This window comes from Diachasma alloeum, unplaced genomic scaffold (assembly GCF_001412515.2).
Source record: "Diachasma alloeum isolate Michigan unplaced genomic scaffold, Dall2.0 Dall_scaffold_00180, whole genome shotgun sequence".
Classification (NCBI taxonomy): domain Eukaryota; kingdom Metazoa; phylum Arthropoda; class Insecta; order Hymenoptera; family Braconidae; genus Diachasma; species Diachasma alloeum.
The window spans coordinates 3,595,798-3,614,452 of NW_021680346.1; the positions used below are offsets into that span (position 1 = coordinate 3,595,798).

Sequence of the window (18,655 nt, forward strand, 5' to 3'; positions counted from 1 at the left end):
ATGGCGACTTCTCGTTGCTCACCGTCATCTAATTCAAACTCTTCATCGGAATTCCCTGAGTCGCTGGATCTGGAGAAAGTCTCGAGATGGTTCGAAACTTCTTCACTTACGCCCATTACACAGTTGGCCATCTTCTTCTGCTTCAAACTTATGTGACACGACTTGCAAATAAACTGGCCATGTCCAATTTCTTTGGCAAACGATTCACGAACGTCATCACTCACTCGAATAATTGACTTGTTTACGCGAGAATGATTTTTCTTCCCAAGTGGGTTACAACACCGTTTAAAAGTAGGCATACTTCCACTGATTTTGCTCGCAACGTAATCTTCTCGAAATACTTGTCTCGATGTCACTCTTGACAAATGTGATCGAAATCTGGAATACACTGTATTTATGCACTAGTGCTAAGATTGAGGTTTACGTTCATTGGCTAAGCGAATCATAAAATTCGACCATTTACAATGTCCTTGTAATGACCTGATGTCTTCGAGATTGACCTCTGCCCCCCCCCCCCCCCCGCGTTGGTGACGTCGCCACCACAGCGGGGGTTTCCAGGTACGCACCCCTTATCACATTCCAAGTATTAATTTAAACCCAAACTATGAATTCCATTCATTGATAGATGAGTAAGAATACCAGGAAGAATACAACGTTGTCTATAACGCCAATTAAATACTGCCTTCATCAGCTCCCCTTTTGTTGTTTTTATTCCTAAGTTATGTGTCATAATGATTCCCGTACAAATTTCAAAATTATAAAAAGAAAATAATCTCGTAGGGTTTCAGAATGCGGCAATTGATTTAATTTCGGGGGATAGCATGCGAAGGAATCAATGAGTATGATTCTCTGACGGCTTACTTGCGGCCTAACTCAGCGGGGTTGTTGAAATTATCTCGACGCAGCCTCACTAAATAATTATTATCTCAGACTCTATATGAGATTACCCCATGAAAATTGGACAGCGGATTTCATGATAAGCATTCTATAGAATATATTTTTTTCGGCATTTTTTCGAGATGAGTTTTTTTTTTTACAACATTTTTTTTTTATTTATCAACAAATCGACAGTAAATTTAATTTTTTTGTAAAATATATTCTTTTATATGAATATATCATTCTTTTGCAGTAAAAAAGTACTTTTTCATTTTTCCGATATAACAGATATTTATCGAGTTATGATGCTGTAAACAATTACTTACCTGATGGTACACCGGATTTTGTTTATTGAATAACTAACGAAAAAAAATTTTTTTTTTTCCTCGCGTTTACCGACTTTTCTAAACCTCCTCTACAACATATTCGAAACCCAGGAAAAAACAATTTTTGGCCTATTGAAATAGCGTGGAATGCCTCAAATGACAATAACTGGTACATTGACGTGTGCCACAAGCGGTCCACTTGATGTCGAACTAATGGTTTCAATTTGAGAATCACCCCCTGGAATCGAGCGCAGATATTTCTACAAGGACTGCTGAGGGGCACGGCAGCTGTTGTTTGGGAGTCGCGTGCCCCCCGTGCGCCTGGTAGATATACATTAGGATGGCTCATAATAAATAAGAACGAAAAATTAAACTTTTTTAGAGTTGAAACAAATAGTCCAGGGAACTGTGAGGCTGTGTAATTTTTTTCCGATTTTTTAATTCAATTTTGGAGTAGCGCATGGCATTTCAAGTTTGACTAAAATATCTGACCTACTGGCAGTCAATGGTTATAAAACGTGGGTAAAAGTTAAATATCCTTGATTACGGTCCGGTGCTAGGTTATAAAAATGACAGAGGATGGTTCTTCGGATCTGTTCAGGTAGAGAATGCAGCGACTAGTATAGGTCCGTCACTGTTGCTCTCATAGCGAGGAGGTCGGAAATACATGCGTTTTCTGGGGAGCAATAGAAACCCAACTACACGACTGCCCTGTATGTGCGAGACAGAGGCGCTCGCAGTTGTCCCTGTCACAAAAGCTCATCAAAAGAGCCTTTGAACAGCGCTTAACATATTTAATTCCCATGATGATTCATTAGGTAACAAGAGTTCGAATAATTTGATTTTATTCGTGGGGAAATATCATCTATCTATTACAAGTGCTTTACAATTTCTATTGCATTTTTGTTGTTATGTGTAATTTTATGAATTTTTCATTATATAGAGGAGAATTGAAGTTAAATTGAAAGTATTTTTTTCGGATAATGAACGAATACCTTTAAATTTGATGCCTCTTGTTGCATTCCAATAGAATCCTATTTAAAACAAGCAGGGGTTCGAGCTTTTTTGGCCGAAGCCATCTGACCGTTAGTTTATGTTATAACTCCTTTTCTTTCCATTGGTAGATTCCAATTCCATTCTCCAATTCCTTCATACTACCAATTCCATTGGTAGTAAGCTTCCGAATGGATCTGTAGTAATTCTATTCAAGAAAGAAAAAAATGGAAACTCCATACCTGCTCAGATTAGATATCAACAATGTCAGTGGAAATACCTGCCTCCTGATGAAAAAACAGACAAACGGAAATATCTCGAAAACTTTGTATGAACGGATATATATGTTTTGATTGATTCGGATAAAAGGCATCAAAACAAATATTTTGAGAAAAAAAAATTGAAATCGGCTGCGTAGTTTTTAAGCTATTGCACAGAAAAGGTTTTCAGAGAAAGTCGAATATCTCGGAAGCTACCCATGCAATTGAGCTTTTTTTCAATAAGAAGGATTGGTATCATGAGAGGAAGATTTTGTCCAAATTTCAAGTTGATATCTCAATTTTTGCACAAGCTAGAGTGATTACAAGGATTTTTATGAAAAAAACGGACAAACGGAATTATCTCGAAAACTTTATATGAACGGGCACATATGTTTTGATTGATTCTAATAGAAGGCATCAAAGCAAATATTTTGAAAAAAAAATTGAAATCGGTTGCGTAGTTTTTAAGATAATGCACATAAAAGGTTTTCGGAGAAAGTCAAATATCTCGGAAACTACTCATGCGATTGAGCTCATTTTTAATAGGAAGGATTATTATCATGAGAGGAAGATTCTATCCAAATTTCAAGTTGATATCTCAATTTTTGTACAAGCTAGAGTAATTACAAAGTTTTTTATGAAAAAACAGAAAAACGGAAATATCTCGAAAACTTTGTATGAACGGATATATGTGTTTCGATTGATTCGGATATAAGGCATCGAAACGAATATTTTGACTAGCTTCGAAAATATTAGCGACAAACGATTTAAAAACGAATAGCTTTTTCTCAAAAACTATTTGATTAATCGGGCTGAACGTTTGCACAGAGTTAGTTCTTGTTAAGCTCTATAATCTGACAAAATTTTAGATTTTTTGGAATAAGTTTAGCCAACTAATTACTCAATTTTCCAAAAATTGACCACCGAAAAGGTGGCGATGGACATTGTCACCGACAGACATGGTCGCCACACTTCGTATTTTTACGTTTCACACCATTCTATATCATACCCAATCAAAATTAGAAAATCTGAAAACAGCACGATTACAATGGTTCTATTCGGAAGCAAAAAAAACCATTGGAAACTAATATTAATAGTATTAAATATCAACGATACATGAAAATTATATTAATGGCATGGTACTGTTTAGAATGACGCTATTTCTTCTATTCAAATTTTGTTGAAATTGCTGTAAATTGATCGATTCAACCATGTAAATTTTGAAATAAAAAAATTTGTAACTATAACATTTTTATGTAAGAAATAAAATCATGTACAGTCAGCAGACGCGCGGGTTGAAAGGTCGGTCCCTTTCTTAAAAGGGTCAGTACCTCAGGTACAATTTTTTTGCCTGGGTTCAATGTCTGTTTATACGACCATTGTGGAAGCACCGGATAAGCCGGACACCTGTCCTTGGACGAAAATTTATCAAGTTTCTTTCGCATTTTACTCGGCATTAGATTTATTGTAATTTTTTTTTCCTTCCCAAACGATTGTCAAATAGTTTATTGATCATTCTATCAAATCTAGGCGAATAATGGACGCTCGATAGGGCTCGTAGAGGCGTCTGAAGATCTCTAAATCTCGCATAAATCCGGATTTTTATTTCAATAACAAATAGCTATTTTGCAAAGAAATTTTTTTTTATATATTTCTTACCTCCCTTTCAGAAAGTCTACAAAAGGTGATAACGATAAATTGAGTAATTGAGTATTAAAAAAATTATTATCACATTCTCTCTGTGAAAACGTGTAAAAGTGCATAGCAGATTGAACTGCTATGCGCCAGTACAAAAATAATTTTAAGAATTTGAAAAAATTCCTATTTGTTCATCATTATTTTCCTTACCATATTCAGAGTAAAAAGAATCGAAATTCAATTTTTTTCAACGTTTGAGCCATCCTAATATACACTATATAGGAGTAATGTGACGTCACTGGCGCGATCAGCCTCACTTATAGCTACCCATTGAATGTCGCGTTAGAGGGGACGACAGGCGTTCCCCATGTCCATATATGGACATTTTTCGACTTCCTCCGTCCGGGAACCGCACTTGGTAAAAGTTGCATCATGAAAATGAACTCTATGGAATCATAGAAATTAACCGAGGGAATCATATAAAAACTGCGACGTCCGTCGAAAAATGCATTAAAATACACTTTTCCTGAATAATTTTTTTTTAACAAAATACCAATTATTATAGCAAATGCATATCTGTACCAATGATTGAGTAGATAATTACAAGAATGGAATAGTTGTTCTCGACCGTGTGTTCTTACATTATTTAAATTCTTCTGGGCCATGTTTCGGTCAGCAGCAATAATCAACACAAAAAAAAATGTGTAAACTAGTTTAATTGCACTACGTTTTGAATGCACAAAGCATTCCTCTCCAGGTGCATTTATTATTCTAAATTAAAACAACATTAAGATGTTCTTTGAGAATTCATTTCTAACTGTCATCTGACGATGTAAACGAACATACCGTTCTGTCATGTTAATCGGATGGAGTCGGACGAAATGCATAACAAAATTTATAAATTTGATGCAATTTATGAAATTACATATGAAATTACATGTGAAATTACATATGAACTTACAGACTTCATCCGATTAACATGACAGAACGGTATGACTGGGCGCCTATTCTCGAATTGAAATCATACGTTCGAGTTCAACAAGTCGCATGCGGCCCATAAGGCGTACCACGAGTCGCATGCGACCTATTGAAATCGAACGCACGATTTCAACTCGAGAATAGACTCCCTGTTTGTTTACATCATCAGATGACAGCTAGAAATGAATTATCCAAGAACATCTTCTTAATTTTGTTTTAATTTGGAATAATAAATGCACCTGAAGAGGAATGCTTTGTGCATTCGAAGCATAGTGCAATGAAACTAGTTTACACATTTTTTTTATGTTGATTATTGCTGCTGACTGAAACATGGCCCAGAACAATTTGAATAATTTGATAATTGCAAGAGTCAAATATAGAGGCTAGATACTAGAATTATGGCGTTTAAATATGAGAATCATATATCAAAAGGATAATAGAAATGAAAACAAGGAGGCGACATCCTTTGAAAAAAAACTCGATTGGAATTAGGGGAGAGTCGGGTAAAATGGGACGTTTCGTGATCTTTTCTATTCGTCAATATCTTCACTTATAAATGAAGATATTGACAATTGGAAAAGATCTCAATACGTCCCATTTTGCCCAGTCCTCCCCTATATAAAAATTGAAATGATAAATCATTTGGAATTTATTTAATTAAATAAAAATGAAATTGTTTAAATTAAGAATTTAATTATGATATCAAAACAAATTCTATCAAAAATCAGGCCCGGTCGTTTGCTTCGCTCGCTCCCTCGTTGGGGTGTGACCGGTAGAGATTGGTGGAATTGGGTGTGACCCATTATGGGTCAAACCAATAACTTCTCGACCGATTCCTCTTTTTCTGTTCATTAAAAAAACAAGCAGGGGACCGAGCCTATCCGACAGAAGGCATGTGACCGTTACTTTACGCGTTACTAGTCTTGACATTCCTTCATTTCTGCCAATTCCATTGGTAGCATGCTTCCGAATGGATTCGTTGCAATTCTATTTCAAAAAACTTCGACTGCAAGAGGAAAACACACCATTCTCATGATAACCTTCTTTTGAAGTGGAAAGGTGTAAAAATGAGATTTTTATATTTGTTGATTTCTCTTTCTTTATTCTATTCTATCAATTTTCCAGTGTTTTCATTTTGTCGAATTTCAGGAATTCCAAGTGAAAAAGAAATTGCAAAAATTGGTCTGGGTTGTTGGTCGCTCGCTTCGCTCGCTCCCATTGCTTTTCAATTTAAGTGGGTTAACTTTAAAGTTGAAAAATTTTCAACTCCAAAATTTTTCAACTTTAAAGTTGACCCACTCCAAACTTTTTGAACTTCAATGCCAAACTCACTTCAAAATTCCCCAACTTCAAAGGTTACCCACTTCAAAATTCCCCGACTTGAAATTTCAATTTCAAAATTTTTCAACTTCAAAATTCGACAACTTCAAATTTGACCCACTTCAAAATTTTCTCAACTTCAAAGTTGACCCACTCCAAAATTTTCCAACTTTTTCCCCAACTCTTCCCTTTTTTCAAATCGCAAAATTCCAAAGTTTTTTATAAAACTAAAAAAGTTGACCCACTTCAAAATTTTCCAACTTCAAAGTTGACCCACTTCAAAAAAATTCAACTTCAAAGTTAACCCACTCAAAAATTTTCCAACTTTCCCTTTTTTTAATTGCAAAATTCGAAAGTTTTATTTGAAAACTCAACAACCACTGAGGCGATTTCGCTCAAAATCCAATGAGAATCAAGTTATGCGGAGACGCATCGATTACACAAAATTAATTCAAATCCCATCGTTACCTCAGGTAAAGTGGTCAAATTTTTATGAAATTAACGCTTTTTGGCATTTTTTACAAGTTTTATGCGGATAAATAAAAAACCGCTGAGTCAATTATTTTCATAAACTAATCAGTTCTAAGTTACATGAACACGTATCGTTTGAAGGAAGAAAACAATCAATCGCTTCATTCGTTCAGGAGATATCGTTGGACAAAATTTTGGTCACATACGTACACACAGTGACTAAGCTGGACAATAACCATACAGCGGAAGTGTGATGCTATGACTCAATTAGGGGAAAAACGCCTAAAAATGACCATGATACGACTTTTATCAGAGGATAGGATCGGAACGAAGGATAGTCTTCGCGTGTCCAACGCCAATTAGGGGAAACAGATGGTTGACTATTCCCTTCACAAAATTTGAAAAAACTACGCAAGTCCAAACAGAAAATGAGGAGGCCTAATGTCACCTAATCGCCAATCAACGAGCTCCATGAAGGGATAGGAGAAACGTCACCACCAATCCCCGAATAATATCCAAAGAAATCCAATAATTAGGCGGATACCTGCAGAAGACAATGGTAAAAACAGGGGAAGCTTCTAGAACCTTCCACCCCTGATGACACACTGTTGATTCAATATAAAAAGGGAGCCGCGACGCTGAAAGGTCAGTTCGAACTTCGAAATTCCAAGGGAAGAATTAATACCCTGAAGCTCCAGCCAGAAGACTCCAAAAGTCGTCATTCAACTCATATTCCCAGTACAAAAGTAGTGATCCCTTTCATTACAACGAATCTACAGTCTGAAGGTCCAGCCTGATGAAATAATACTCTATTATTTCACCACTCATCGAGATTGGCCATTCCTTCGGATCTCCAGTCTACTCATCAGGATCAACTATCAACCTACGGTTTACTAACCCCGAGGACGTCTCTGCAGAGGTCAAGGATTCAACCACAGGGCATTCCTTCTGACACCCCTGCGTATTTTTATCAACCAATTGTAAGTGTCAATGTCCTTCATTATCCTATTTCTCTACTTTTCCATCTTCCTTTTTTTCCTCCGACGGTTTTCACCCTGGGTTTACGCGAAATTGAGTCACTTTTAATTGAATAAAATATTTAATCGGTGTAATTGGTCTCTTTCTTTTCCTTTACGCGTTACATTTTCGGCGTATTTTAATACCTTATCCCGAACATCACGTTCCGGATAATATTTTGTTAAAGAGATAATTAAACTCCGGTTTGTCTCATCATCACAGTGACTTCCAGTCGTGACTGGTAACGGTCAGGTAAGAGTCAGCAGGTAGATTTCCTTTCCCTCTCGCTCTCACTCAAGATACGGTTGTCCACAACACACACACACATACACACACATACAGACATGTCTTCAAAAATGTATCAGGATGATTCCGGAGGTAGAGAAACGTGGAGAAATCATCGAAATTCCACATTCGATTTTCGGGGTCATTACAATAACTTCCTCCCTTCCGGTCGGGAAGTTAATAAGTGAAGAGTGTGTTATTATATCGAATTCACATTTGATGAATTTCATAAAAGACGGTAAGTGACAAAATCGCAGCGACTCATTGGAGTTATTGATCCATTCTGAGGTGGACACAGTTTTAGGAAATCACACCCGGAAATAAGCAATAAAAGAATATATTCTTGGAAAAAGAGAGGACGTTCATGTAACAAATAGAATATCGCCTTAGAATATTCCCGATTAACCTCGCAACATAAAGGGCGAAACGCGGGGGAAAGCCACCGAAGAATTCATCACCTCATCGATCGCCCGCCTCGACCAATAAGAATCGAGAGACCAGAACTACGACGTTAAGTCTAGATCGGTTGATATGAGGGAAACGCCGCAGCGCGCCGTTTTTCACAAATAGATACTCCCGTACTATTATTATTGTTAGCGTTTAGGACCATGCACGGAGAGAAATGTTCAGTAAAAATTACGGAACTCACAGTTCGCTCATCGATTACGGAATGGACTCAGAAAATTTAAGTGACGGTATCGTAATTTTTCACAGGAGATTCAGATAAAAATTACCGAACGCCGTGGAAAAATTCCGTGGCAGTTCTGTAAAATTTCCTACAACCACATTGCGCTCCGGAATTACGGAAAAGATACGTAATTTTTATTGAATATTTCTCTCCGTGCATGCATTGTTTACGCCAAGAGCCTAATGAAGCTAAAATATTGAGAGAAACATCGCACGATGATAATTAAATCGATGTTGTGAACTTATTTCTCTACTATCCCTATGAACATCTGGTTTGATTTACATCTATTGGAGATGAATACCCCTATCAATTAATTTGTGCGCTGATAATTATTTAATTGTTTCCCTCATGTAGAGGTCCTGAAAGTCGAAAGATAGCATCTAGCATCCCGCTTTCCATGTAATATATACCTTGAAAACATGTACGATTTGACCGAGTAAATACCCCGGGCATAATACAAAATGTAAATATATCGGTCGAAAATAACATCTTTCATTGTAATTATAAAATCATTAAATTCCTCACTCATTGAATTCCACAATCGCGAATCTCAATTGGGGATTTATTCGTAATAATTAGAAATGGTTCCCTGAACACCAGTAACGTTTTCCTGAAAATCAAAACTTTTCCTCCTCTGTGAAGAATGATAATGCCAGACTGGCATTGCCAGTCTGCACCCATTCAATTTTTATGTTATAATAAGGGGGGGGGTGAAGACTCCTGAAAATACGTGTTATCAATATAGGGCAGGATGGGTAAAGTCCAGGTAGCTCGGAGTAACCTCATAAATATGCATTAGGAGCCTCATAAAGTTTATGACCATTCCAATTATAGGGGCCTTAGTACGATGATAGTGGGGGCCCCAGAGTCATTGTTGTGGGGAGCGTTCCATGAAGAGCGCCCCAAGTGGCGTATGAAGAAACTAAGAATCCAGTAAAAACTCCATAATAGTATATTTCGTCATTAGGCCGAAAAAAGCTTTTCTGGCAAATATGAGGTTTGCAGCACGAGCCGAAGGCGAGGGCTGCAATCATATTCGTCAGAAAAGTTTTTTTTTGCCGTATGACGAAGAATATTCTTTGTCATGACGGCCGTAGGCAGAGATTCCGTGAAACGCTGTCTTACGGCCGGAATGACAAAAAAATTATTTTGCTTTTTTATGCAATTCATTGGTTATGAAATGTCTATCCATATCAACATTTGTGACGACCGTCACAACGAACTAACAGAATTTAAATACGAGAGAATTATCAAAAGAATTTAATTTAAAAGGAGTAAAGAAATTTACTGAAGAAATTAAATTAATTCAGGAGAGTCAAAAAGATAGAGGGAAAAGAGAAGAAAAATATGAAAAAAAAAAGAAAATATGAGTAAAAGAGAAATAATTCAAATTTAAATGAAAAGGGCGCGCCATCAGAATAGGTGGCGCCAAGCGAGCGCGGGAACCGTGGTCCACTTCGCGCGTAAAAGTCAGGGAGGGAGAGTGAGTCGTAGAGTGGGGGAAGGCTAGTTGGCGGGGTCGAGAGCCTATAAAAGCAGGCACCTCGCAACGACAAATCAGTCTGGCAACGGACTCTTCCTCTACTAGTGGACACCTTCCCTAGTAGTATCCCGAACCTCCGGTCAAGTGCGGCGACACTCCCCTTGACCATTCCTAACCTGAAACCAAGTGCGGCGACACTCTCCTTAGTATCCTTGTCCGGTCAAGTGCGGCGACACTCCCCTTGACCATTCCTAACCTGAAACCAAGTGCGGCGACACTCTCCTTAGTATCCTTGTCCGGTCAAGTGCGGCGACACTCCCCTTGACCATTCCTAACCTGAAACCAAGTGCGGTGATTCTCCCCTTGGATCTTCCCTCTCCTGGAGCACAGACAGTAGACGTATTACCCCAGGGGTAATTAACGATAGGATACCTGTATCGGTGGGGCTCTACCCCGGTACAGTGTTAGGTTGACTGAGAACCAGCGGGTGTACTACCCCGGGGACGGTCACGTAGGGTACTCTGTTCCGGTGGGGCTCTACCCCGGGACGGCGTTAGGAAACTAGAACCGGTGGGTTATGCTCCCGGGGACAGTTTCAGGGAGGGTACCAGAAGGCAGCAGAGGTCTAGGAAAAAGGGAATTGTAGAGAGTACGAAACGAGAGGAAATTTGACTAAATTTAAATAAAAGGTTAAAGGCTCTGTTATTTCAGTATAGAAACTGGATTTCAGAAAAGATAGTAGACAAAAAGGCTTGATATTTCAGTTTAGTACTGGATGTCTTAGATAAAGAATAGGAGAAAACTATTCTTGAAATAAAAGGTTATGGTATTTCAGTGGAAACTGGATTTCATAAATTGATTTCGTAAATTTATTAGAAGCAATAACTCTTGACTTGTGTAGACTAAAACGTCATTGAATTTTCGAAACTTGAGATTAGAAAAAGAGAAAATTGGGTACCCCCCCCCAAAAGGTACGCAGAAATTGTTAACAAGAAGATAAGGTTATAAAAGGGACAAAGTCCGTAAAATTCGTATGTAACAGTATTAGAGTTTAAAATTGAATAAACATTATTATTATTTTCCGTTTTAAACAAACAGTTTCGTAGTGAGTTTTGTATTTGCACCAGTATCCCTCAAATAAAACGAATCCTGGAAATCTCTTGAGCTAAAGAGGCATTTCTCCGAGGGTATTCCGATTCATTCGGTCTACCACTGGTTGAACGCTTGCATTTCAGAAAGACAATAGACAAGTGGTTCGTTACACATTATACAAGAATATTTAATAAAACCATCTCGCATTTTCTCAAAAAAATTTGATTGAATTTCTATTAAAAATGTTGAATTTTTCAATTTTATTGAAAAAAAATCAAGCAGATCGTGCGTTTCCTAATTGATATTTGTTGATAGTTTGAAGGCTGAAGTTTCTTACGATTTTATCATCGTCGAAAAGACCTGAAATTTTCATTTCAAATTTTTGAAAATTTTATGAAGCTTACTCCGTCAAATTTCCGTTTTTTGAGTTTCTGACGAAATTTTTTGTTTCGGCAGGGGGAATTTTTTAATACGGGCTTAAAACCGCACTAAGATATTGAGCTAATTTAGAGCAAACAAAAACCATTGAAAAAAAATTTAAAAAAAAATGGTAACACCTTCAAATATCAATATTTTTCAACTTTTTTTCAAAGTTTTTATCCATTTCAGAAAAAAATTGAATCCAAAATCCCCAGCATCAACTGTTTTGGTCTGCTGATTTAACGCGGATCCGCTGATGTATATAATGAGTAATTTTAAAGAAAGAAGGTCTTTTAAATTTTTTTATATCACTAGTTTATGAATCAACTTTCCTTAATAAATATTAAGCTTAAATATTATGCTTTTTGATATGAAATTAATATTTCATATCAAAAAGTATAATATATGTCATGTCAAAAAGAAGAAATTCACATCTTCCAATTCTACCGTGCTCTCTCCCTTTCCAGTCGTGCTACCCCCACTTTGCGCTGGGTCGAATAGACTGGGTCAAGCAGAGTGGATGGGCGTTTATGATCCGGGTCGTAAAGGCCCTTCTCGCCCGATACAATGCCCTCTATTCACTCCATTGAAACACATTAATTGAGGTCGGGAGCACGATTTGCTCCGAGCGCATACTTTGCCTGGCCCTATATTATAGGGAGTATGCTCATGTAATCCTTGATTGGCTCCTTATTAGACTCTACCGGTAATTGACAAGAGTTATAAATCATGAGAACAATCAAATTTATTTCTTCACCAGCCGCGATTAAGTAGAACAGAGCGAACTTGTCACTCAAGGCCTAGGATTTTAAATAAACGATAATTATAATGCAGCATATCCTCTCCTTGTGTTATGCCATTCGGACTCTTGGCGATGATAATTGCCTGAGAAATTTCTGACGCCGAGTGATGAGTCCTTAAACACGTATCGCTTGGACCGAATAGTCGAAAAAATTCACGCATTGAGAAGAAATTATCACCTTCAATGGCATCTCTATTTGAAAACTCACATTTTCTCATGATCTTCAAGTGCACTAACGCATTATATTTTTTATCCATTCAATTATAAACTTCCGGTGTCATGTTCAACCTCTAAGAAACAATGGTGACAATCATCATGAATTTATCACACGCAATCAGAACCTAATTGCGTTTATTTCATTATATAAAAGAAATGGAATAAACATAGGATCAACAATTGTTGTGGATTTTATATAAATGAGGAGTCGGGGAAAAAGCAATCAGTCTCGTTCTCTTCGCTCTACTGTTACAATCCATTCTCTTTCCATTGAAGAAATTTAGGACAATATGACAGGAATTCATTGCGCTCTGTTCATTATTGGCACGGCGGTTGGGATAGTCTACGGACAAGTAAGATTTCAATTCTCTTTAATTATTCTACAAACCAGTTTGAGACAACTATAATTTTTATTTTCCTAATTTAATTAACAGGAAAACCAAAAAGTCATCGTCCAGAAAGTCAAAATAAATGATATTGCCGACAATCCATATTTCAGTCAATGGCAGGCGGATATTCATTCTTCTGGTGAAAAAATGTCATTCAAAACTCCGTTCAAAACAGAACTTCCTGCTAACATGAAAGTAAGTTTTTCATGTCTCAAGATTTTAATTGTAATTTATGTATGGGATTTTGCATGACTATATTCATAAATATCTCCATATTTTTGAGTATTGTCTCTTTACAATATTGATTATGCCGGATATCATTCAGTTATGATATCAGACTAACGTGAAAATCTTATTCTTTTATAGTTTGTTACCCCACATGGAAACATTTATATTTTGAAAAATATATTTAAAAATATCTTAAATTGGCTCAATTGACATGAAAAAAAAAATGGTTTACATATTTTTTTTTATATATTCTTTATAAATTTGAAAAATATATGGAATTGACCCATATTAAATTTGACATGTCAAGTAGTTTCGGGAAAGAGACAGATTTCAACAATAAAAATCATAAGGTAATTGGAAATACAGATTAAAAAATTAGGATGTGGCCGTTCGGGAACATACGCATTTCTTAGTAGTTTTTCTCTGAATTTAAACGTAAAAATTTCGAGAATAATTTTTATGACACTAGGGTCCCGTGACATAACATATGGTATGTCATACGGGGATATGTACTATATATTTCCACACTAGGCCGTGAGGAACTTTTCTGGCGAATATAAGGTTACAGGTTCACGGCCGTGTATCGAACAGTATTTGTCGTCATTATAGTCCGAGAACGGTGATTGGGTAGGCAACGCTTCACAGACCAAGTGACAAAGTATTATCGCCGATGACATTATCCACTATCATACAGAAAAAATATTTCTCCGGTGATTATATCTAAATTATATGTAAAATATATCCGAGATATATATGATATATTATGTGCTATATATTATATATTACATATTATATATTATATACTATATATTATATATTATATATTATACATCTCGGATATTGTATATTTTGCCGCAGGTATGAGGGACATATTTGAGATATAACTGCGCATTTATATTTTCTCCATGCGGTCAATTATAATCCTCCAACTCTCATTTTGCAATGAGAAATTGTTGATTGAATTTGAAAAGTGCACTTTTTGGAAGCCTCAAACGGACTGGAGCTGTGTGGAGTTGGCAACCGACATTGACCGATTGAAAATTTCGATTGTGAATTCGAAGCAGATGGACACGTAGATGATTGTAGTAGAAATTTTTTCGTTTGTAGTCGAACCGTTACTCCAGAATTGATTCTTTAAATACCTTAAGGATAACATTAATCGATAGACCGCCGGAGACATGATATTCTACATCGGAATGATTTGTAGTTTATTGTAGTTGCAGCAAAATTTTCATTTACGTTAAAAATATTCATAGATCATTAATAACCCCAGAATGACGCTAGAATTGTACTGTTGAGAGCTTCGCTCATGTTCCCACCGTATCAAGAATGGAATGTAGTTGATTGTAGCGAAAACAATTTTCAGTTCGATACGAGCTGAACGTAGCAGCCGTGTCGAAATAGAGTATACTTCGACACGAATGAGGAAAAAGGGTTTTTGCTTGCTGAAGGCGAATGCTACCCTCTCACGGGTCAAAGAACACTTTTCCCATGAGTTTTAAACGCGTTCATCACGTTGTGTGTAAAGTGACATTTTGCGCACCGTGCGTAAAATGTCCCTCTACACTCTAGAGCGTAAAATGTCACTTTACACACAACGTGATGAACAATAGCGTTTAAGACTCATGGGAAAAGTGTTCTTTGACCCGTGGGAGGGTAGCACTCGCCTTCAGCAACCAAAAACCACTTTTCCTCACTCGTGTCGAAGTATACTATTTGGACACGGTTGCTACGTTCACCTCGTGTCGAACTTAAAATTGTTTTCGCTACAATCAACTATATTCCATTCTTGATACGGTGGGAACACGAGCGAAGCTCTCAACAGTAATTCTAGCGTCATTCTGGGGTTATTGAAGATCTATGAATATTTTTAACGTAAATGAAAATTTTGCTGCAACTACAATAAACTACAAATCATTCCGATGTAGAATATCATGTCTCCGGCGGTCTATCGATTAATTTTATCCTTAAAGTATTAAAATAGTATATTTCGATACAAGTGCGACGGGGTGGCAACGAGTGTGAAGTTGGCGGCCCGAGGGCTGCCAATCACACGAGTTAAAACACCCCGTCGCACCTGATGTGATGTCTTGACGTTGAAATTTATAGATGGGGCTATTAATCGGCCATAGCAGTCCGCGAGATTCAAATTATTGTTGGAAAATAATTTAAATAGTTCAGAAAATTAAAAATATACCAGAAATAGAAGAATAAAGAAAGTCTGGAATACAATGGACAAAGAGAACGAAAAACAGCATCGCAAGCGTGAGAAAAACCGTTACGGAAATAATAAATGTCAAATACTTGAGTTTTGTTCTTATAATTTACAAGCCTCCAAAATTCTCGTTGAGTAAACACTTTCCTCAAAAATCCAAAATTTAGAGAAGAAAATAAATTGAACGGTTACGGCCCCATGTCGTAAAATCTCAGTTCTGGTTATTTCGAAAGTCTCTCTGTTTCACGTGACCAACATGTGTGGGCTCTCCTTTGTTCATTGTTTCGCTAGGCTGAGGGCCTGAGACCCTTCGCGACGAAGTTTCACGACGTCACACGCTCCCCTTCTTCTCCTTTTTTCATTTCCCCGCTTTTCCTTGAATTTCACTTTTCCCTCTCCCCTGGGCCGGGATTGCGCGCGCAACTTTTGGTCCAGTGGGGTTGCGGACCCAACCCTTGGAGTTAAGTTTAAGTTTAAGTCAGTTCCATCGTGGAAATTGGTGGTGAAGCCTTCAGCTTCCAGCTTCTCTCTTCAAATAGTTTTTCAGTAGAGTTTTTCTAGAGTTTATTAAATTCATTTTTTTTTGTAGTGCAAAGTTTAAAGTCTGAAGTTGAAGTATTTTGAATAAAAGTGTTTGTGTGCTCTCTTAAGCACTTGTGTTGAATTTATTTCACAATTCAACCCTTCCAACCAAATATTCTGGGATTAAACAATTGGACTTCGATGGAGTGCTCATCAGAGCTTTGGCGGCAAACGAATCTACAGTCAAAAATTGGCACTCTAAAATTTATTGGCGCTACTGTCCTCCTAGTTACTTCGGTAGGACATAACAGTGTATCCGAACTATAGTTTTTGTTAGTGATGTTACGTTCAGCGAGTGCCGAACTGTGCCATTTTTCGTTTACTAGTTAACGAAAAGTCTTTTCGTTTACAAGTTTCGACTTTTCGTTTACTAGTAAACGAAAAGGCACTTTTCGACACGGGCTGAACGTAGCAGCAGTGACAAAAAAATCAATTCTATAGTAACGGTTCGACTACAAACGAAAAAATTTCTACTACAATCATCTACGCGTCCATCTGCTTCGAATGCACAGTCGAAATTTTCAATCGGTCAATGTCGGGTGCCAATTTCACACAGCTACGGACTGGAGGTCTATTCTCGAATCGGTGAGAGGCTGAACGTATGCGTTCGATTTGTTACGTAACACGGCAACGATTCGAGAGTAGGGTTCTTGAGACGCCACAGCAGAGAAGTTTTCATGTCTCTCACTCACTCTTACACCGTCTCTCTTGCACATTAGCAGCCTCTTGTGACTGCCGGGCTGTGCTTATCGGCCCTGGCAGCGTACATACATTCGAGCGATCAACTTTCAATTCATTATTAACGTGAAAAATCCATATGAAAATGAAAATTTTTCCTTGAATATTCAATATTTCTTCCATTCTTCATGGAATAGATAGTTAATTATGACAATCCGATAATATATGAATTATATGAAAACTATACATTTTTGTCACAAGAATGGAACGATTTGCCTCAATCTTTAGGTGTGCGTGGCAAGAATTTTTTGCTCCTAAATTGAAAAACATTTTTAATTCTGTCAATGAAATTCGATTGAGACACGAATTTATAGGGAGATTCTCAGCGTAGAGAAAAAAAATCATTTTCATCACTTTACACTTGTGTTGAATTATACTATATTCATAACGTTTTTGTGTTGTCCTTTCATTGTAATAAATTGCTCTTGGATTGCAGGTAAAACTTGAAATATCATTGGATGGCGATGACCTCCCTGAGGCAGAGATGGACCTATGTGATGTATTCGACGATGACAGCATGGGTAAAGATCTGATTGAACATGGATTACCCGACGGTCAGTTTCCGACAGAGTGTCCAGTCAAAGCGGTAAGATTCCACCACAACAATGGATACAATAGTGACAAGAACAATGATTTCATTACAACACAAAAGATCTAACTGCACAGAGAACAAATCACACAATAATTTACTGTGCAGAATTGTATTCCAGAAATTTTCATTTAAAATCAGGAGGAAATGTGAGGCAAAGGATGCATTTTCCCGTTTGCAAAGAAATTTTTCTCAAAAGCACAGTAAAATTTTTTTAACAATAAATCCAATTGCATTTTCTGCGAATTTTCAGCGAACATCGTTCAGCAGGTTTCGTTACATAGAAATTTTTTGTTCATTTTTTTTCTCCCTGTAACGAAAGATTTTTTATTTCAAAAAGTTGATCATTACGACTAGATGATATATATTGCCTCCAGAACGGATTTATAATCAATGGATTATAACTTTTTCAGGGTGACAATTTCGAAGTAAAAGACTATCCATTACCCAAAGATGAAAAAATACCTCAGGGCACTAAAGACGGCCCCTTCCACAGTATAGTGAGCATATACGAAGAGGGAAAGGATCCTATTATCATTATTGAAATCGACGGAGAGATTATGCACTACTAGTAGAAAATTCTACGGGCCGCATTGCTACAGAGTTACCTGTTACCTCTAGTTATTCTTGTTACCAAAATCAAGAAAACTATTCCGTCAGGGGACCTGTAGCAAGATCTGATCACAATGTTTTTTCCCCATGAAAAATTTATGATGACGTACGGCAACGCAACTTTAATCTTCTGATCCTCTGTTGATATTTTGTTGAAATAAAAAGTGAAAAATAAACTGAAAAGCTTTGAATAATTCCTAATATTTTTTGTAATGTAATCCACAAGCTTGATCATCTATACTAAAATTTTTACAAAATTTCTGATCAAATAACGCAAGAAGGGAATGAAGAACTAAGTTTATGATCTGTGTTGTCAGTCGTGGATTTAAAACGAAGTAGAAACCATGCGATTCGTTATGAAATTGCGCGCAGATTTTAAATTCATTTTCTGACGATATTAGCGTCGACCTTGGGCGATGTTGGCTATGTGAGGGGGG

General features: G+C 37.0%; 1 protein-coding gene across 1 annotated transcript; it reads left to right on the forward strand.

Annotated features, from left to right (window-relative positions):
• Positions 1–13,079: 13,079 nt before the first annotated feature.
• LOC107044240 lies at positions 13,080–18,412 on the forward strand. Its single transcript, XM_015266050.2, has 4 exons — positions 13,080–13,218; positions 13,300–13,449; positions 17,454–17,603; positions 18,020–18,412. Exons 1-4 carry the CDS (start codon positions 13,156–13,158, stop codon positions 18,176–18,178), a joined length of 522 nt encoding a protein of 173 aa, XP_015121536.1. The 5' UTR covers positions 13,080–13,155; the 3' UTR covers positions 18,179–18,412.
• Positions 18,413–18,655: the final 243 nt, after the last annotated feature.

Coding starts and splice junctions, on each gene's coding strand:
- LOC107044240 (XM_015266050.2), top strand. CDS start 13,156: ATGACAGGAATTCATTGCGCTCTGTTCATTATTGGCACGGCGGTTGGG. Junction 13,219..13,299: donor TTGGGATAGTCTACGGACAA/GTAAGATTTCAA, acceptor TTTAATTAACAG/GAAAACCAAAAAGTCATCGT. Junction 13,450..17,453: donor AACTTCCTGCTAACATGAAA/GTAAGTTTTTCA, acceptor CTTGGATTGCAG/GTAAAACTTGAAATATCATT.